Below are 22,307 nucleotides of genomic sequence, written 5' to 3' on the forward strand. Positions count from 1 at the left end.
GGGGGGAAGAAGACACCGTCAGCAGGCAAATCCAGGGCAGGAAGTCCAATGTATATTTTAATGCCAACACCACTTCTAAGGTTTGCCTTTAAAGGACACCATCGGAGATCCCACAAACTGGCCTGAAGTTCTGAAAAATAGCTGGGGCATGATCCAGCATGGGCCCTTTGCAGTGCCTGGGCCTGTGAGGGGCTGCAGCAGGGAGCCCACAAGCCTTCCCCAACATCCCAACTCACAGCACGACACGTGCCCTGCTAACATCTATTTCCATGAGCGCTGTGCCCATTCCCCATCATCCTGGTTCTGCCTAAACCTGCTCAGCAATCCACATACCCAGCCCTCCCTGTCTTGTGGCAGTCTAATAAGCAAAAGCCTGCAGCTTAGCATCCACTTCTCTCAGTGCAAAAAAAGCACCTCATCTTCAACCACCTCTCTGTCTAGAGTTTGAAACTGTACCTCAAATAGATCTATATATGCCAAAGCTAGAGCAACATTTCTTAAATATATTTGTTTCCTTCTCATCCTTAACACAATGGTGGACCCCAGTATCAAATTTCAAGTGCAGCTTTGAAGTCAGGATTATCTGGTCCCACTGTTACAGTGCACTAGGTATGGCTTGCAAAACTCTGCACTGCCAAGGCAAGTTCACAAACCTGCTTTCCCAGGAAAACAACTATTTCCTGTCACAAAGACACATGAAAATGGAAAGGAACAGAATTACTCAGGAAGCAATATCATTAATATCTGTTTACCTGACCACTTGCCTCTTGGTTTTTTGTGTTTGCAACCTGAGGAAGACACTGTTGTCTAGTTCCCTTCAGTTAGATAGAAGGTATTGCTGCCATGCTTTTTCTTCTGACAACTCAAAGCTCCGATTTCCATTTTCTTTTCTTTTAAAGATATGGTCTTTAACCTCACTTCGAATTTATATTGCTATTGAAAATAAAATCAAATGTATGCTCCTAGATACAAAGGAAATTTTTTGCTCCTAGTAGCTAGATATGTTACTGCAGGAGGGAGCTGCCATTTTTCCAGACTGACTTCAAAGAAACACAATGGAGACAATGTTAATGGCACTTGGGCAAATCCTTCAGAATCCACAACTCATCTCAGGACAGTGCCATTTAACATGACTGCACAATATCATGTTCTAACATGCGAGAATGTTGTAACCCACACAAGTCTTGCACATCCTCATAACTGCTTTAGTGTTATGACATAAAATCTCTTTTAGTTTTGCATGCCAAGGGCATGATACTTTGAGATAACACACTGGACCAAACTGACCCACAGCAGACCCCACTGGAGCTGCTGGGAAGACTGTCTCATCACACAATGCTTTTTTTTAGTATTTCCTTTCATAATCTCAGAAGCTTTAAAAAAATCTAAATCACTGTCTCAGACTATAGTCTGTCTCAAACTGCAGGGTGCTGTGCAGGAACAGCCTCAAGCCAAAAGCACCACAGGTACCAGAATCGATGCAAGATGAAAATGCCTGTTCAGCTACTGTCTGCTTTCAGCATCCATCGAGGCTGGGGCTGCCTGGAGGATCAGGTCCACGAGGAAAAAACCTGTCATTTCCCCAGATCCCCCGTAACTCTCACTGGATGCACAAGTGGTGGATGGACACTGGTGACAACTCTAAGTCACATCTGTGTGCAGATGTGCCCAGCAGATTGGGCACAGAATCATGGAAGTGATGCTGAAATTGTCTGACCTCTTTCCCTGCCGATCACCCATTTGAGAGGAGAAGGAATGCTGAAGGTTTGAGCATTTGGCTCTCTCCAGGTCTGACAGAAGCCAGAGAAAACCCAGAGTGCTGACACAGCACACAGAGTGCTGTGCACTCCCCTGCCTTGGCCCTCTGGTAGCTCTGGCACCACAGGCACCAAAGCAACTGATTTATCCACACGAATCCAGTGCTACCTTGTCTCACAAAATCTGCAGGAAGGCATCAATAGATACCCTACTGCCTTGGTTTTTTTCAATCCTGTTTTTTTGTTTCCCCTGTGACACTGATCTAACTTCTCGTACTAGCTAGAGCTTCTTTCATGGGTGATAAAACAGCAGCCTGAGCTGCAGTTGTCTGTATTCAAGAATAAAAGAGAAGAAACCAGTTATTTTTCAAGGGGTTCTTGTCCACAATGATAGAAGATAAAATTCAGAAAGCATCGTGGAACAAAAAAATCAAAATATTCAACTGCACAGGCAAAGCAAAACCTGGAAGTTTGGACTGTTTGTCTGTGTTTTTATTACTTCTTTTTGGTAAAGACTGCTTTCCAGTTGTAATGATCTCTTGAAAGTGAGGACAGAGGCTTTTGCTGTGCCTGTCTGTGCCTGCACCCCAGGCACTCACACGCAGCCTGACTGCTCAACCCTCTGGCAGCTTGGCTGAAGCACAGCTAACTCTACTTGGCCAGTTACTTTTCAGATAGCTAGAGACCAACATCAGTCAAGCTAAATCACATTCATCCTGAAAACAAACAACAAGAAAACTACTACGCATTGGGCGTGGGACTTTTTCTTCCCATTTTAAAGTCTCTTTCCAACCATTATGCACAACTCCTGTTTAGCAGCTACCTATGCAAAACAGCTTCCCTAGGGCTAAGTTCTTTCCTCCTGCTGTTTGTCCACCTGTTGAACTCTGCTTGTTTTGATGGAGCTGGCTCCTACTTGAGAGAGATGCAATGGCACATCCACAGCACACCAACAGGAGAAGCCTTGGGACCTCCAGGTTAGTGTCAGCCCAACCCAGCACGTCTGCCTGGCATGACCTATTGCATGCAAATACACTGGCTCCTGCAAGTCCCAAAAGCAGTTTAGCTGTGCTTCAAGTGTAAAGTTTGCCAATAAGGCAGGGCCTGCTAACATGGGTACAGCACCACAGTGATGGGGGCTTTGCTATGTCTGGTGTCAGTCACTGGCAGCCCAACAGCTTGCAGTTCTCACTCCTGCAATGTCTCTGCTTTTGCCATGTCCTAAAAGCCACAGCAGAAATCCATACCACAGCAAGGAATGTGGTGACCCCCTTCATGTTTTAGTTTTGCATATTTGAAAGGAAGCAGCCTAAGCTATTGAGCTATAAACAGGAAGACACCCTGACTGCACCTTTGACTTTTACTGTGTAGGTCAAACATCACAGCTGCTGTGATAGCTCTATGCATGTGATCATTAAGGGAAAAAAGGAAAATTCTGAAACCAAAGCAGCAGGTTCCAGAGTTCTCAAGGAGTCGCAACCTGCCCACATTACAGCCAGCAGGTTGTTCCTTTAGCAGGTTAAGCAAGTTTCACTGCATCAAGTTAAGGGTGGAGAGGAAAAAGATTGCTAGAGCTATCCCCCAAGATAAGCGGGAAGATAAAACCAAGAAGTACAAAGGATAGACACAATCTTCATCTCTCTCTTTTACTTTGCAACATGGATGTCATTCTGCCTCGAGACAACATTTATCACCCAACACAGGCTGAACTTCAGCAAATGCCAAGTCACATCCACAACCTTTCTTTCAAACACTCCCTTCACTGAGGCTTCTTCTACTTAAAAAATTTCCTAACCATAATTAAGGGGGGTGTGGGGGGGGGAAGTATTTGTGTTGCCTTACTCCTTTAGAGGAGTTTGCCTTGATTAGATCTTACATGTAACACTGAAAATATTCAACCTCACTGTTTAGCCTGCCAAGATACAAGACGAACAGGAACAAAGCTGTGTTTAGAAGTTATTTTCCCTTTGTGACTATAACAACATATTTTGGCCTGACAACACTGGCATACTTAGAATGTAAAATACAGGCTCATAAGTCAGGCTGGCTTTCAGCATCTTACAGTGATAAAGAAAAACGATATGACATTCATCAGTTCCAAAAAATAAACACTCAACACTTTAAGTGAGAATGTAGTTCAGAAAAAAAGAAGGGCAAAGTAAGGATATGTACAGAAATGCCTACATTCAGTTGCAGATGCAAGTTACAAGTGCCAGCAGCTTTAAGGTGACCAGTACTGCAGCTCAGAAGACATCCAAAATAACAGCAGATGAAACCTGGATTTTTCTTTCTAAATTACATCAATGAATTGTGGCTCTGAGCCATTCTACAGAGCAACCAAAGTACAGCAGAGAAGTTCAGGAAGGTACAGAGCCCTGAAATCTGCACCTCACAGTCTCCCCAGCATGCATGCCAGTACACATGCACTTGGGACAGTGCTGAGGGTAGAACACTAAAATCCAACCATGATACACAGGATGACAGGAAGGAGAGAAACACTTGAGCTTAATATTAGGGAGGACTTATTTGCACTAAGTGCTAGCTAGCCTTGATTAACCTCTCAAAGAAAGTGGTGGAACTCTATTTAAAATTAGACCAGAGAAAGAACCAGAAAAATTTGCAAAAAATAAATATAAAACAAGAAGAAGAAACTAAGTCTTTTCCAAACATGGTCTGATCCATCTCTGAACTAAACTCCTAATGTGGAAGAACTGCTATGCAAAAAACCTGAAATACCTTGCTATCTACTACGCTTTACACAGCAAAGCTGTATGAGAATAAGCTCTCCTCATAATCTCTTCCCTGCCCCTTACATAAAGAATTCCACAGGTGAGCCAAGAGGATCCAACTCTGCTAGGACTGTGTGCCAGTCAGCCCTCCCAACAAAATCACATTTTTTCAAGTTCTTGACCGCCTTTCATTCCATCCTCCCACTGAGGATCACCTTCCACTTCCCCTCTTCTGCAACAACTTTCCTCTCCCCTCTCAGGGTCGCATGAGCAGGATGACTAAGATGATAGTGCACAAAAATTCCCCTGGCTTTTTTTGCCTTTTTTTTTTTCTTAAGACAAATGGGCAAAAAAAGTTTCCAGCTCCACACTATAATGCAGAGCATGATTTCAGGAGGGTGACTATTCCACTAGTACAGCAGCAACTGAATATTCTGCTACTTTACATTGATGAAGAGACTTCTGTAGTAATAGGCAAACGCAGAACTCAAGTGCTTTTTTCCTTTTTCTCTTGTGATGGTGTTGGAACAGTGTCTGTGGGAGGTGACTATGGGGAGGGCACGGGAGCATGTGACTCCTGAAGGGACATGCAGCTCTTGCTGGTCATATCCCAGTTTTTACTAGATCTCTAAAAAGGGTTGATGTATTTTCATAATGCCAAGGGGATTTGCATATTGATGGTATAAGCTTTCTGGAGGTCTCAAAACAGGGCAGCCTGCAGTTTCAATGCCAAAACCAGAACGTAGGCAGGTTTTGACTGGCTGGCTCAAGGCTAGAATGAGCAGCCAAAGCATCCTGAAGGAGGCAAATGCAAGATGCAGCTGCTCCTGGCTCTGGGTCCCACTGAATTATGAACAAAACCAGGAGCTTCTGCTTTGCATGCAGATAACCTGATCAGCACCACTTTGGCTCTTGGATAGAAATCATCCCTTGGCATGTGTGGGAATCACTCACCTCTTAATTCTGGGGAGAAAACAGTACACTCTAGCTGCACCTTGAGTTTCCATGCCTCCTGATGTGCATTAGGTCCCAAAGTAAAAAAGCCTGTCTGTCTGAGAGGCCCAGCCTAAAGGAAGGTATGGAACAAAAGGGTGCATTTGCAGCCCCTGAGCAGGGTTCAGGGTTAAGCCTCTCCCTTAGAACTGTGGCAGCACAAGCACTGCTGGCTTTCAGCCATGAGAGGTTTATGCCAGGTAGGTCTGATTAGAAGGAGCAGCATGTCCAGAGGGGGAGCAGCAAGAAATTTCACTGAGGCCTGGTTGGGAAAGTCCCAGCATCTAAATCAAGATTAATTCTTGAGCACAGAATCCAGTGTATGTATAAACACCCTCCTCCTCCCTCACGTCTGTGGAAACGCGGTGGGGAGGCCAATGAATCTGGGCATTATCAGTCCAGAGAGATCATCTGACAGTATCAAGTTCAGGTTCTGGCTTCATATCCCACATATTATTATAAGTTTCTCCACTTTACCACTAGATGTACTCTATACTCTACTGTATTGCACATGATTATTCCTCATCTCCCTCGTGACTTCTAGGCAGTTTGGTATCAAAACCAAGTGGAAAATCCACTGATACATCTGATATTTATCTGAAGACAAGGAAGCCACACATCCAATCATTCAAATCAAAGGCAAGAAATAAAAATCAGTGCTTTCCATCCTTCACCTTATTTACAATACAATTTCTTTTCCCCCTTACAGCAAAAAGAATTACTCAAGTTCTCAAGCTGGTCTGGGAAGGACTGAGCTGGTCAGTACAATTCAGCTGATTCCATTGCTTTATGTCTTTCACTGTTTTGTGTCTAAAGATCTTGCACTTACACTGCTCCTCCCAAATAGCAGTAAACAAACTCTAAAGAATCATAAAACCCCTTTTCAATACTCTTTTTTTTAAAAAGTCTATCCTTCAGAACATGACTAAACATCTCTGTTTAGAAAAAAACAGCGTGCTTTGTTAAAGCTTTGACTTAGTGACATGGTATTAGGACGAACAGAAGTGCAGGATGCATCCAAGAGGATGAAATTTGGATCATGATGTACTTCATGCCCCATGAAATGCAAAATGTCTCAAAGAAAGCTTTAAAATTACACTCCTTTCAGATATTTTTATGCCACATTATCTTTGTACTGTTTTTGTTTCATTCTTCTTAAAAAATTATACTTTAGCCCAAATTGTCTGGAAATGTAGGAAAACACAGGCAACTTCTCTTCAAAGCTCCTGCCATTTGAGCATACAGGAAGTAAATCCTAAACAAAGAGAAAGTAAAGCAGCAGTATTTTTAGGAACAATAATATAATACCCTGCTGCTAAGTCCCTCCTTAAGAGTCTCGTGAATATGACTGAAACCTAAGTCAAAAGTGCAGTAACATTATGCCCTTGGGTTAAAGAGTTTAGTCGGTTGTTTGTTTGTTAAAACATGTAGAGAATCTGTATTGACAATGTATTTCCAGTGTTAATTATCAACATCACCCACTCAAGAGAGCAATCTACTCTGCCCTTGCCAGTTGTGATTACAGGAAGCAAAAAGATGCAGGTAATTTTGCAAATCAGACATGATCTGTACTAGGACAAGTTTCTGTTTGTCTTCTCTTTCTGGCTTAGTATTTGTATCCTCAAAAAAACCCAAAAATGGCCCAAAAAGCCCTCAAACACACACACACTCTTCACAGCAAGTCATGAGACAAATACCAAAATCCCAGTCACAGGGGAAACTCCCTCTTACAACTGTGGAGCAATTTCAAACCAAACTCCAAGCGCCCCCATATACTCTAGAGGTAGCCAGTGCTGACCCCTAGCATGGGACAAACCAAAGGAAGCTGAGCAGCAGAGGCCTCTATGGCTGTGCTGGTAGGAAAGTCACTGCAGTGCCTGCAGGGAGAGGGTGGGGTGGGGCAAACAGGTCCCAGGAAGGATCAGATTGGGATGTCCTGACTCATTTCAGCCACGTCTGCAAGCAGGCCCAGCAGGAGATGCCCCTGCTAGCGCTTCCCATGGCAGCCAGGCAGTGCCACCCTGCCGGCACGGCAGCACACCTCATCATCCTCACGGAGTCTGCAGCACTTGTTTGCGCTGTCCACCAAGGCCAGCGTGGCCCTGGGGAGCCTCTCCACATGGCAGTGTGTGGTGGTACAGGGTCTATCTGCCCCTCAGCATCCCCCAGGTGCCACATGGACATGGCCCCAGCATCCTCCCCAGCTCACAGCGGCTGCCACACCGCCTGGCTCCCGGCACAGTGAGATTCTCCTGGCAGAAGGCATCACTGGGATGACAGAAGTGCTGTTATTCAGATCCACCAAGGCTGGCTGGGTGTGCTAAGGCTGAAAAAGCCACCAGTGATTAAATTTGAATAACAGATTTCAAATCTCTTTTCAGTGCTGCCGGGACACTCTGCAAAGTTAGCCAGTGCCACGCAGCTGCCAATACATGATACCTAAGGATATATGATACACACACATGCAAACAGAGCATTCTATATTTTTATCCTAGAGAAAAATTTGCTTTGCTGTGAATAAAGCCAAGTTGTAAGCCTGAGAGGAAAGATAATGATCTACAAATCCAACGAGGGGGGGTACCACTTCTGAATAATTATTCTGCATTCACATTTAAGCAACTACTTGCTACACAGACTCAGCAAGTTCAAACAGGCTGAAATTGATACAACTGCATTCCCAGCTTGGCTCAAAGTTCCTCCTATTCCCTAACAGCGACATTGTCAAACACCTCAAAGAAAAAAAAGCGAGACAAATATTTGCCTGATGATGCTGTGAGAGGGAAGTGATTCAAACCATGCCTCCAAAGCAAAGCTTCCCAAAGGACTGCAGAAGAAACCAGTTTGCATCAACTCTGGCATAAGGGAGGGCAAAAGAGGAGGAAATGCAGTATGAGCTTCCTGGTAACTCTTCACCAAGCTGTCACACACAGTTTACATTATGTTCAGAGCAGACCTAAATTAACAATGCCAAATACTGCAAGGAGACTTCCAAGCTCTAAGAAACTTTTATATGGGACAAGATGCTCCTTTATTAAACAAGATCCTTCTCAGGCCACCATACTTCCTTAAGCTTGGAAAAAAAAAGTGTATTAACAACAGTAAAATCAAGCAAAAGTAATATTTTTTAAAAGTACAAAAAATCTGGCCTGGGCCATTCTGAACTGTTTCCTTCAATCTTTTTGGAGATTTGTGGTTTTCAGGCATGTCCTTTAGTTACCAGACTATATAACCTTATTCAGTTACTTCACTGCTGATTTTTCAGGAAACTGTATGTTTAAAGAAAACAAGTGTTATTAGGAGGTAAGGATAATTAAGGCCATTTTAAATTTTAGTAACAGGAGGAAAAAGGAGAGAGAAGGAAAGAGAAAATCAGAGAAAGTATATCACAACAAGGAAAAGATTTATCCTAAAGAGCAAACACAGTCGAAGAAGCCCTAGGTATGTCCTGCCTTCCCTCCAGAACCACACCCCTTTCTTAACCAAGCAAACATAAGCCTCAGCAACTTCCCAGAACCAGGCAAAGCCCTCTTGCTGTTGGTTCCCTCTCCCACTCCACTGTTGAGCAATCCTGATGGCACAGCACAGAACAACTTGCTGCGTCACACAGCTCAAGAAGGAAAACACAGACGGCCCCAGCACTGCTAGGGACGCTGTGCAGATGGAGCAGGGTATCTCTCCCCAACACACACACACACAAACGCACACACAACAGACGCACGCACGCAAGGAAGCTGCACGAGATAAGGGAAGTACATCTTCCTTAAAAGCAGGTTCTCCACATTACCCCACTATCAGCAGCCACCAAGTATCTCAAGGGGCAAGGAAGTAAAAGGTTATCACTGCACACACACAAACTGCAAACTTCCCAGCGCTGAGGATGGCATCCTAGCAAAAGCGGTTTCACGTGCTCAGCTCATTTCCTCTCCTGTTCCTGAACATGTGGTCCTCCTTCCTTAGAGTGTTCCCTTGCTGAGGAGAGAAGCACTAGGAAGAAGTTTCACATCTTGTTGCGTGTCTGTTTAGTCAAACTGGAAACGAAAGTCCCTGTATGACCTGTGCTACTTTACAGGAGTTTGAGAACTTTAGCCCTTTATTCCACTTTAGTGGAATTCATACAGTCCTGAACAACTGTCACCTTACTCTCTCTCCTCTGTCTGAAACTGTCAAAAAAGATACCACTGAAGTGTCTTGGTGTAAAAAACGAGCCACACAGAAGTTGGACACCTTCTCTGTTTCAAGAGATCTTTCCACATGAGTCAGCACTGGAAAGCTGACTCTGAGGATTTACAAAAAAAAAAAAAAAAATCACTTACAGTGTTTAGCAAACTTCAGCTAAGACAGCTAAGAGACCAGTCTAAAGAACTCGACATATCTATAGATATCTTCAAGAAACAGAAAGAAGTATTTGCATATTGTGTGCTATTAGCAGTTGTATAATGGCACTACTACTTTAAAGACTGTGTCTTTGCCTAAGCTGTGTACATCGTGCATATGAGCATCATGGCTCAACAACCTGAGTGAAAGGATCTGGCTAAGTCCAAATGACAGGATTCCCCTTGCTTTTTAAATTATTTTTTTTAACAGCTATAGAAGCTTCACCCAGTGCTGTCTATCTATTGTTATGGAATAGCCTATTTTTAAAAGAGGGGAGGAGAGAAAGAGAAAAAAACTTTTTAACCCTGAGAGGGGGTATGTTCTGCTGTTTGCTGGTTCCAGCATGCTGAACTAGAACAGGTTGAGCAGGTTAGATACTGGGGGGAAAAAACGTAAAGCTGGAAGACATACATTAAAGGTGGAATGACAGCAACCACAAATGCAGTTTGTGATAGACTTTTTCCTCATTCTCGTGGGTACTTTTTCCAGGAATCTTTTCAGGGGATAGGAGGACAGGGAATACATGTTCATAAGAAAAGTGATGCAAGTATTTCTGATATGCATGCATAACAGGCTGAACAAAGATTACCTTAACATACAAAGTCTCTCTGCAAACTTTCTCACCACCAGCATTTTCTACACAGAATCAGCCAACCGAAGTACAAGCTACAAGACAAACCACCAACCAAAAAGCGAACAAAACAACATGTTATTTGTTAACCTTGAGAGCTAGCATGTCCACAAGAATCACATGTCAGGTTTATGGCAGAGGACTAAAAGCAACTCAACTCTTCACAAAGATCACCTGGATTTTCTAGTGCTTGCTAAGTTAAGGCTTGTATTTATTTTGTAGCTCTTCAAGGTGAGAAGAGGAGGAAACATCCCTGAGAATTCTAGACCTTCAGAGGAGGTGATATTCCTGAAAGGGTACTTATGTGGAAAGATCAAGGTTTTGCACTGCCATGTGCTCTGAGACTAGAGTCTAATCTGTCAAGTGGCTTGTGCTTATTTGAACTGTGACATGGGTAACAAAGCAGCACTAAGCTATGCTCAATACGCTCTGTTCTGGGAGATTCATGTAACTGCCTGTGAGGAGGGTGGCATTACCCTGCCACATCAGACCACCTTCTCCTCGACACAAATCACACCAGAAAATGAAACTCATTAAGAGTGTCCCCTTCTTTTGCCTTACAGAAAACTAAAACATAAGAACCTACAGCCTTACAATGCACAAGATTAGAATTGTGCAGAGGAATACACAGAGAAAGGCGACACACAGAAAATCTAGGACTGAAAAGCACACTGAAGTCTTATGTTTAGGTACTGAGGAGCTCTGGAGATGCAAGTATAATGTTCCTCATTGTGTACGCTTAGGTTCTCAAGAACAATGGAGCTAATTAAGGTCTGCATATAAATCTTAACTCTGCACTTCCTTGCTTCACTTGATTCTAATCAGATCTCAGCATTCATGTTTTTGTGTTAACTTCCTTTGCTGTTCTTTAATGATAACTGAAGGGGGATACTGTCCAAGCTTACAAGCAGCATGTAACACATCTGAAATCGTGGCATCTCCTTTCAGCTCTGAGGGCTCACAGAGGTTCTGTGGCACAGGAGGTCATCCAGAGTCTTTTACTGCTGAAGAGACTGGTGGAGGGGTTTTTTTGAGCACCCTATTTGTGAGCCATGTTAATTAAATGGAAGTTTATATATAGTCTTTCCAGAAGTAAATCTATTCAGCAACAGTGAGACAGACAAAAGTTTCTTCAAGGAACAATTAAAAATACTGTAGACTTCTAATTCAAATCAAAGACACAGAGAAACAGACTCTTCTCTTACTGCTGTATTGTTGTTGAAAAGGCTTTCTTCCTCTCTTTCGTTCTAATTTAACCTTCTTCAAAACATGGGGGTTCCAGCAGAATACCAAACACATATTCTGGGTATTATCTGCTGACAGGAGAGGCCAAAAAGCTTCCTTCCACCTGTTTCTCCATCCTTATTTTCAAAACGTACTAGCAAAAAATGTAACAAACATTCTTAACTGCAAAGAAAACCAAAACAGCTATCCCATCTCACCTGTATCTCACAAATACAGTCATCAATTACTAGAAGCAGAAGTTAGTCTTTTGTGTTCATTATCCCTGCTGAAGAATTAGGACACTTGCATTTACTGAAGCTTATCTTTCACTAGTATGCTGACAGTGGTTAAATCATCCCCTCACATATAAGAAATGGATTTAAAAGCCTGTAGTACAGCCTCATTCTTAATATTTAAGAGCACTGCTTACCAATTACTACATTGAAATAAAATCTCCTTAGGAGATGACCAAAGAGACATTTCTATTGTGCAAGACAATGAGAGACAGCCTTTTCACATGTGTGAAGTGTCAATCATTTTCTGTGTGGCGAGCTCCTTTTCTATTTGTTTTTAGTTTCAAGATCTTGTACGTTCAGTTTTTCAAAGCTACACCAAATTTCCATTTGCAAACCACCAGAAAGCAAACCATGTTGTAATAAGGCAGTTCCTCTACTTTTCTGGGAAAGAAAAAAAGGTCTTAATCACATTTGGCTATGTTCTGCCTCCAAAACTTCCATCTTAAGCAAATGCCACCCTGCACGTGCTGGACTACAGAGATTCTATTTGTACTTGGAAGCTGGGCATGGTTACTGTGCTGCACCCCACAAAGCACACACAAGGTACTGGAAGCAGGCCAATGCCATAAATAACATGGGAGCGATTCACAGGTGGAATGCAGGGAGAGGATGGATTCAGCCAGATCTTGAGGACACTCTGTCTGTTGGACATTTGCAGAGTCACAGGTGACCTGTGTGCATGCCTGCCCATAACACACAGACTCTTGTTGAAGGGAGTGGGGAAACCTTTGAAGTGTATGCACCCCAACCCCTATGCCTTTATCAGGATCCAGCACTCATTTTCTGAGAAGTGCATTACAATCTTCCAGACTTGCACTCTCTTTATGTGCCAGCGAAGACGGCCGGTTAAAATGTCAAAATTCCCAATTACCCTCCAGCATGTGCATTTTCTGTCTTTCTCAAGAAACTCAGTCAGCAACACACAGGTGCACATATAAAGCGTTGTTTCAGAAAGACTTGAAGATCAGAATATTACCATACCTTGATTAAAAAGACAGCTGTTTATCTTTCCACGGCATATTAAAATCAGAAGTTTGGGAAAACTATCTAGTACTGAAAGTAAGATTGGGAAATGAAAGTACCTTCTTAATTAAAAGAAGAAATACCTTCTTTGATAGGACCCTTTGTAAGAATGCTTCAAAGCATAGCTTTTGTGATCCAGATCTTCCAATCTGAGTTTCAAAGACTTCTGCATGTGGTTGTTGCATGTGGTATTTCACATGTGCCAAAAAAAAAAAAAATCCCCAACTTTGAGACCTGCTCCTGAGATGGTACATAAACAGCCCACAAGTACCTAAGCAGGATGTAAATAAAAAGCCATTCTGAATAATTTTGTCACGTATGGGGCAAGGAATGGAAGAAGAGAAAGAAAGTAGACACTTTCTCCATTTTAGTTTCAAATGAAACACTTCAGTTAGTTTGCATTACTGGACTTATATGGACAGTCTGGAGAAAACCAGCCATGGACAATGCTCCTTCATTTACCAAGCTGGAGAAGCTGTGCCTGAAACACATGTGTTATCCCTTTACTCTTCAGACTTGCCACAGAGCCTTTAATAGCTTCCCACTGGAAACTGGCAGGAAGGTCATTTCTCGCCTCCCTTTTGGCATTTATACCCCATTAACATTTTCTAGTTGCATGGAGAACATGTCTTTGGCAGGGAGGAAAATGTGACTTTAAAGTGATAGGCATGGACTACCCTTAGTCACAGAAATGGAAAAGGAACTGCTGGCAAAGTATCCTACCCCCAAAGGAAACACTTTTGGAGCAAAGTGGAGGCATCGCCCTTCCCACTGAAGGCTGATGCATATTCTATTTGAATGCAACACAGTAAGTCAAGGAAAATTTTTTTCTCTACTTCAAGGTCTGTTCTTAATGCTCACAAACCACCACTACAACCACAACAGCAGCCTAACTCCTCTGCCTGCATTTTGGGGAGAGGCAGTGCTAGAGATGGAGTAACAGACTGAAACCTCCTATTTGGTGTCAGAGCCTAGACCCAAAAGGACTCCTCGGAGTTGGGATTATTCACAGATAAACTCCCTAGGGAGTTACTATGACAGTACAGATGGAAAACCTTTGGGAAGTCTTTCGTATTGCAATCTTCTGAGTGGAGACTGTACACTGGAAATCCCCAGCTCTTACACAGTACAAAAACTCTTTATACACCCCCTTCCCCTCTATATAGTTTATGTTCCTGATGGAGACAGGAGTATTCAACTTTAATTCACTGTGACTGAGAGAAAGCCACAGGGTCTGTCTCTCCAGCAAAGAGGGAGAGGATAAGGCATATCCTAAATTGCAGATTTTCTTATGTACTGATCATTACAGTGCCAGTTACAGGAATGTTGAACTCAAAACTACCACGATCTAACTCTTTCCCCCAGATTCTTAAAAAGCCCCAAGAAAACAATGCTCCCAAATCTCTAATCAGCTCCTGATTCTAGGAGGCTTGCTATTTCCAAGAAGACTTGCTTTTTCTAATACTGGTCAAAAACAAAACTCTAAAAAACTCAGCATCATCTCCAGGTGTTCTTCTCCAGAGCAATTCCTGATGCTGATACCAGGCACTAACAGATCTTCCAGCTGTTATATCAGATTGCACCAACCGTCCCCAAACAGTAGGAGAAGCACTGACAGCACATCAGGAGGAATGAGAAAATCAGATTTTTGTTCTGGACACTGAGCATTCTCCAGAGACCTTTGCTCTCTCCAAATATGACTGTCCCCACAGGTCACTCCTGAACAGCTTGGCAGCCAGTAAGAGAGTTTTCTGAGATACCCTGGGCTCAAGGTTCCCTGTTGAAAATCCTGGCCAAGAGTAACACTGGTCAGAAAAGGAAGCAAGTTTTAACCTCTTTTTCTTACTGGTATTGCACAAGAGAACCTTCCCACTCCACCCCAGTCTGCTGTGCCCATTCAACTTAACTTGCTGACCAGGAGCCAAGGAGCACAACAAAAAGAAATTGGACTTCATGTGAGAGGCTATGACTCATTTACAAATGAAGTGTTGTACGTATTGTGGGAGTCAGGAAGGCCAGCATCGATTTCACAAGTGAAGAGTACATGCAACACCCCAGCACAGCTACTGTAACTCAAGGAAGAGATGTGCAGGAAACAGCATTCTCACTCACACCACAAAAAGTTCATCGGTTGCACAGCAGTTTTACTGTAATGCAAAAGAGCATCAAGTAAGAGACCTGGAGTTTTTTTTCCTCCCTTGGGAAAGTGAAGGTGGTGAAAAAATACTTTTGATTGAGAAGGTTGGCACTTCAGAGTTTAACAACATTGGTAATCATTTTCTAACCCAAAAAAGCAACCAAAACTTGTGTCCTTCCCTCTTCTACTCAGCTGAATGCCTAATTATGTGGCTGTTTTGAGGTTGAAAGACAGATCAGAAATTTCATTCTGTGATGGAACAGCAGTAAGTACTCCCAATGGCACAGTATTTCCCTGGACAAAACCATTCCATCAAACTTTTTCCCCTAAAAGGTCTTTTAAAAGTCTGGATTTAAAAATAGTATGGACAGCTAAATAAGAGCCAGAACATGGCAGGGGGGAAAAAGAGAAGAGAGGATGGACATGGCATAAGCCTACACATTTTTCACACCACTCAGATACCAGCATACCAACTTCTCCCTTGCTCATCTCCTATAAACTAAGCATATTTGGTGTAAGTGCAGTAAATCCTGGGAAGCTCCTGCATGACCTTCACAAGTTACACTGATTCTTTACGAGCACATCACAAGTTTCTGCTGAACCTGTAACTCTCTTTCTGACCCCATGTTGTGCAATGGTCCAGGGATACCACCCTGCTGGCTGCCAGGGGCACATGAGAAATTTTTTGTTGTTTTTTTTGCTGGTTTGGACATACATCTGTCACTACTTAGATATTGTAGCACAAAAATAGAGAATAAAAGAACTGCACACAAAAGACAAGAAAAATGGACTTGTAGTATCATCTAGCTGGTACAGAAGAACAGACATGGCACCACCACAGAGGTGGCCTGCAGGATTTACACAAGAGGCAGGACCTGGCAAACAGGTCCTTGCTCTGGAATCCTGAGGCAGAAGCAGTTTTGAGTGAGACACATTCAGCCACAGCACTGTCAGTCCATTGGACATGATGCTACAGCTAAGTTTGAGATGCCTGAAAAAGAAATTAACTTCACATCATCTTACACCAGAAATACCTGTTTCAGAAGGAGGTACTGGTGGGCAAAATAACATCTTCCTTGCAAGTATGTCATAGCATCAGATAAAAAATTTGATTTCACTTTGCATTTATCCTCATCTGCCTGCTTGCACATTCATGCCTTCCTCCAGCAACAAGAGCCAGTATTACAGTCAGTTATAGCAACAAGAAAAGGTTATTCACAAAAAGACCAGAAGGCACAGTCTGCCAACCACAAGTCTCCTCTAGCAGAACCAGCATATTTCAGTGTGCTCAGGATTTTGCTTGTCATGGGTCTGGGGTCACTCATTGCAGAGATTCCAGACTCAGGAACAGCCTTCTGCTGCTGCAGGGCAGCCCTACACAGGAAGAAGCTTAACAGAACCAAGAGGCACCTATCAGATAAAAAGACTTTTAACATCAAGATTTTCCTTGCGCAGTCAGTAAATACAGCACTCCATCCTGGTAACTTCAGGCATCATCTTGTTAAGAGAAAAAATTAAAACCAAACTATCTTTTCATCAGAAGGTACTGTTCTCTACTTCTTTTGGGCAAGTCACCGAGTCTGGCAATTCCGGCTATAAATTTGTTACAAAAGCATGCTAAGAATTTCTATATGGGGAAATCTGTATAAGCAAAGATGACTACATCAATCTCTTACAGGCTGGAGTCAAGTTTCACGGGAAGCCTCCCTTTCCTGCTTCTAGGAGAGCAAAAGAGATGCCCAGTGAGCAAAAAATCAAACCACACAAGCAGTCCTTCAGCAAGCCATTCAGACACAAGTGACTGACCATCCTAGAGTTCCACCACTGGAAGTCACCCTTGGACACTGTCAGTGGCATCAGTTGCAACTCAGCAGTGGCCCTGCCTTCCCCACGTCATGCAGAGTAATGACCCGACCTGGCAAACGAGGCTCACAACACCTCTGGTCAGATGAGTCACATGTGTGGTTTATTCAGTGCCCAAGGCCAGTATCTCTTTGTGTTCTCTCCTTCTCATTTTTTATCTATCTTACTAACTCTCCCCAGTTCTAATCAATCTTAAATAAATACAGAACCACAAAACTACATTCCCTCTCTTTTCACCAAGTGTTAACAGGAGCAAAATGATACAGAGAAGGTAACGCTGCAAGCAGGTATTGCTCCCATTGTGCAGGACTATGTTATCTTTCTTACTGTCATCAAAATCACCCTTTCATTCCACCTACAGCACACTGCTTGGAAAATTATTACTAATAACCAGGGAAACAAGACTTCTTCCTTTCCATATAGAAAGGTCTGTAACCATCACTCCTGCCCTTTTGCTTGTAAGCAATATTCTTTTCCCTCACCTGTCTACAGTTCCTTTGTAGGCTGTAAACTCTGCAAACTCTTTGATATGGGGACTAAAGCTATGTGGGAATCCATAAAGTCTTAATCAGTTCTGAGATGTTTCACCCATGCAAATAAATGAATACTGAATCAAGGGAGGAGAGAGGGGAAGGAATATCCATGTGCTTTAACATTTTGTTTCCCCCACTGACAACTGTACATATTGCTACATCCCTACAATAGAAACTACATTTGGAAATTTGGACTGCAGAGACTTTGCCAGATCTATAGCGCAAACAAATGTTGATGTATGTATTTAGAAACAAGATAAAAATACCAAAGAGGCATCTTCCTGATGGCACTTGGTACATCACACCAACAAAACCCCAGATGTTCCAATACAACCACTTGAATCCATGACTCTGAAGCTATGGAATTGGAATCTACTATATAGCTTGGCTATATATTTTTATCCCCTGAGAAAAATCAATTTGTCATAGTACTACTATTACTAAAAAAAAAAAAAAGCAAAGCTGTAACAACTCTTGATAATACTTACAGAAAGCTAGATGATCTTACTCAGTTCTGATTTCCTCCCACTACTTAAGCATCCTAGTAGCTGTAGTGTGTGTTACGCCACATTTGTAGGTCATAGATACTCCACATTTCCTGCCCAAGTGTCTTTAGTCTTTGCTAAAGACACTTTGCCTAAGTGTCTTTGCTAGTCTCTCCAAGGTAAAAAACAGCCCCCTATGCTGTAATCCTTTCCTTTCCAAACTCCTGGGACACGCTCAGCACTCACCTGTGCATGTTTCCATTGGTGGTGAAGGACTGTCCACATACTGAACATTTGTAAGGCCTTTCACCTGAGTGCACCAGCATGTGGCGATCAAGGGAGCTCGCTGAGCTCAGAGACTTTCCACAGATGCTGCAGGAATGGTCTGTCCCTCCAGTGTCAGTGTTATGCTGGAGAAAGCAATGATTTTTTTTTTCATTGAATGCCCCTTCTGAAGTGCCAGTAAAATATCAGCAAGAACTATAAACATCTTAAATTAAGCAGCTCTAAAGAGCTACTTGGCACAACACCTTATATGAGGGTGTGCCCTGTAGATACCTCTCCTCCCCAGCCCTCCTCCCTCAACTCCAGCCCCCCTCATCTTTAACCCTTAATGCACCAGCACAAGTAGCTGTTTCATACAGCCTGCAATGCAGCATTTCTGCTGGGTCTGCAGCAGAATAGGATACAGAGGGACTCAGCAACAACCCATCAGACATATGGGACCTTGGGATACTTTAAGCTGTGCAGTGGTTTGGGATTGTATGAGTGGTAAGAAAAGAAGATGGAATTATGAACTTCACAGCAGAAGACAGACACTTAAAAACAAATTATTTTTAAAGATATTAAATTTTAACTTACTGCATAGCAAGACAACAAAACTAAGCTGCTTCTGAGTGTACATACAGACATCTATGCCCAGACGAATGCATTACAAGGTAAAGTTATGGCCATTAGCTACTGTGCTATATGTACCACTCTTTCTCACTTGCATTCAGAGACTTGAAAATTTCTTCACATACAAAAAAAAATTTCTTCACATAAAAAAACCACCAGGAGAGTAAGAAAAAAAATAATTAAGTAACAGTTACAGTACAGGAGGAAAAATTGAAGTAAAAAGTATCTGGTGAAGCCAGTTGTCAACCACACCTTAGCATCCAAAGCAGAACCCTCTGCTAGAGAAAAGGGCAAACCTCCTTATTAAGTATGCATATATTTCAGGAGGAGCAAGAACAGGCCTGTAGATGACAAAAAAAGTGCATCATCCAGTTAAAAAAAAAAAAAAACTCCTAAAACTGCTATATCCTGTGAAAGACTGAGAGACTCTTCTACACTGAGTTGATTTAAAAATTATGTCTTCCTGCTTCATAATTTGCATGACCAGTAAAAAGATCTGTACTCAAACAGGATAATAAAAACAGGACTTAGGCCTCATGATGGAAGTGGTTTTCCGGATCCTTAGGATACCTTAAGCAATGCAGAACAGGACACACATCCTTGTTTGAGCCACTGGGTGGGGGGTGGAATGCCAGGCAAGGAAGGGAAGAAAATTACCCACCTCAGGGTTAGGTTTGCGGGGTGTGCTTTTTGAAGAAAATGCAAGAGAAGGCTAAATAAAAGCAAAACAATGGAAGCATTTCATTGGCTTGCACATGGAATTGTTTTTCACCACTGCAGAATGCAACCCGGCAAATGAAACACTCTTAATAAAAGTAAGAGACCAAGAGCTGGTACTCTGCATACCTGACGAATGTGCATAGTTAGCTGGTGCTGTGTAGTGCAAATCTTTTCACACAGAGGACAGGTATAGGAAGACTTCTCTTCTTTTGTTTCCTGTGGACAAAAGAGAACGAAACAATCAGAAGGAATATCAGTGTAAAAGGACTAGAAAGCTGTCAGTGATGAGGATGGAAAAACATAATCCATCCCAAGTACAAAAGGCCCCTGCTAAAAGAACAACCCACATTTATCATCTGACAGAGCCCTCACATAAGTTTCAGAAACTTCTGAATTTATAAACAGGGGCCATTGCAACTATCACAGAAGTACAGCAGCTGTTTTAACAGCACACAGATACTCAGCAGTAGCAATTTAGGACAGGAAGTGAAGGCAATTGCAAGGAGCTCGAACTGCCAGGAGGAATTTAGCTGACCAGAAAGTAATTCCTGGAACATCATCAGAATACATGGGCAAACATCATTATTCTTCCCGAAGATTTTTAATAGCACAAGTTGTCAGAACTTCAGATTTTCCACCTCATCTTGATGGCAAAGCACTATCTTGGTGCCCTTTTGTAGGGGCTGCATGTTCTCCATGGCTGACTCAGAAGGAAGAGTGGCATTTACTGAATCATCAGCACCATTTCCTTCAGCATCCTGTGTTTCTGCTGGAAGCACCCCATCTAGGCACACCAGCCAGGCCCCACCCTTCTGAAGCTCGCAAGATCTGATGAGATCATAGCAAGAAAGAGGTGACAATGCAGGAGTGTACGTGACTCCAAAAAAACCCATTATGAACCCCATCATTCTCCGCCCAGGTGAGAATCAGGAGTTGATGGTCAAACCACGAGTACAAACAATGAAGCCGACCCGGAGAGCTCAACCTGATTTAAGTATGCCCTTGAGACATTGAGCAAAGCCACCACTCTTCCAGCCAAGGATGAAATGACACTCTTGCAGGAACCAAAGCTGTTTGCCTTAATTTGTCCACAAGGACGGCTACTGGATGATGTAAAGGGCATTTTCACAACCTCACCAGAAGCCAGGCATGGCTTATGCACCAACGCCTGTGTATTATAAGGAAGATGATTTGACACTCAAAATTAAACCAGAGTTTTCCATTACAATGATGGATACCTCTAGTAACAAGACAGTACAAAAACCATCTCTGCATAAATAATGGGAAAGCATAATTTTTATGCCAAGTGACATTTTCTACTGAAGTTCTTTGTGGCTATCTTAAGTATAATTAGTAAAAGCTTGAAAACAAGCAAAAAGCAGAACCCATTCTGAGCAGCTCCTTAGCTGCAAGTTGATGGGTATGAGTGTGTCTATGCATTTCCTCTCTCCACACAATTCTCTTTCCCCAGTGATATTCCAAAGTCATCAACTGAGAAGCAACCATTTCCAGGCTGTCAGACACAAGCATTCACAAACAACATAGTGAATGACTAACCCAAGTCTCTGTGACAAATTCGCTGGCACATCAGGATAGTGAGATGCTGACACAGAGTTAGAGAAAGTTCTTTTTTATGTCTCATTGAAGAAATATTCCATTCCCTTCTGCATGATTTGGGGAACCATTTTAAGAAGTACCTGTATTATGTTTTGTTTTCAAAAACAGGGCCATAATAATTTTGCAATAAGCTCTGCAACCTGTGGACATGCATGAAGAGCTATTTTACCATTGTTCTGAAGAAAACAAGTCTTCAGACTTTGTTTCTAAAATTAAAGGATTAGGTTCTCCCACTCCTCCCCATTCTTTTGCTTGTACATGTTTTTCCAACTACATTTCAGCCTCTACATCCCAAAGGTAATCACCATAGGCCACACATACAGACCAAGGTTTAATGTACTAGCACTTGCAAAACATTAGAAAGAAAGCAAGAAAGGCTGCCATTATGAAGTCTGAACACTCAAAGAAAATTAAAATGCATTATCTCAGTGCCCCTCCCCCATTTTTTTATATACAAACATGTAATTCACAAACATTCATTCCATCCTACTAATACAACTGTAATTTTACTATTTGCAACCTGACTGTGGAGTAATGTTCAGCTCCAATTATACTGCAGCCTGTTAAAAGCTGGCTCAAGACAGCACAAACACACTGTGCCGTGAGGAAAATCCCTGCATACGTGCTGACAGTTCAGATGATGTTTAATCCCCAGGCTATTTCTGCAAAATTATCAACCCACTACTGATTTTTGTCCCCCTCCTCTTTAAACGAGTGCAGTTCTACATGATGCACTTGATGATTTCAAAGCCTGCTTTCCAGACTGCCTTCTCTTCAAATCAGCGAATTAACAGAAGATAGAGTAATTACTGGTTCAACCTTGAAGCAAAGATCAGAAACACACTATAGCTCAGCCAGAGCTGATTAGTATTGAATCTGAGGTTTATTATTAACTAAAATCCAAACTTTCTCCAGTGGTCACACAGACTACAAGCTGCATACCGTAACACAGCTCAAGCAAATCCGTTGACTAACCCAATCCAGACCAAAAAACATTAGCATCCCTACTGTAAGAGTACCCCCATTCA

At 42.4% G+C, this 22,307-nt stretch overlaps 1 protein-coding gene across 11 annotated transcripts in view; it reads right to left on the reverse strand.

Moving 5' to 3' along the window:
• RREB1 (ras responsive element binding protein 1) overlaps positions 1-22,307 on the reverse strand; it is a 121,953-nt gene that overhangs the window by 39,299 nt on the left and 60,347 nt on the right. For 9 of the 11 annotated variants that reach the window (XM_064425276.1, XM_064425282.1, XM_064425329.1 and 6 more), the window contains 2 exons: positions 19,789-19,878; positions 18,292-18,455 (listed from right to left, as the gene is read on the reverse strand). In XM_064425276.1, the coding sequence (XP_064281346.1) occupies positions 18,292-18,455; positions 19,789-19,878 (254 nt within the window). Of the gene's footprint in view, positions 1-18,291; positions 18,456-19,788; positions 19,879-20,197; positions 20,586-22,307 lie in introns of those variants that run through there. The other 2 variants (XM_064425318.1, XM_064425349.1) reach the window with 2 other exon arrangements.

The sequence above is a fragment of the Passer domesticus genome, chromosome 1 (assembly GCF_036417665.1).
Source record: "Passer domesticus isolate bPasDom1 chromosome 1, bPasDom1.hap1, whole genome shotgun sequence".
Lineage (NCBI taxonomy): Eukaryota > Metazoa > Chordata > Aves > Passeriformes > Passeridae > Passer > Passer domesticus.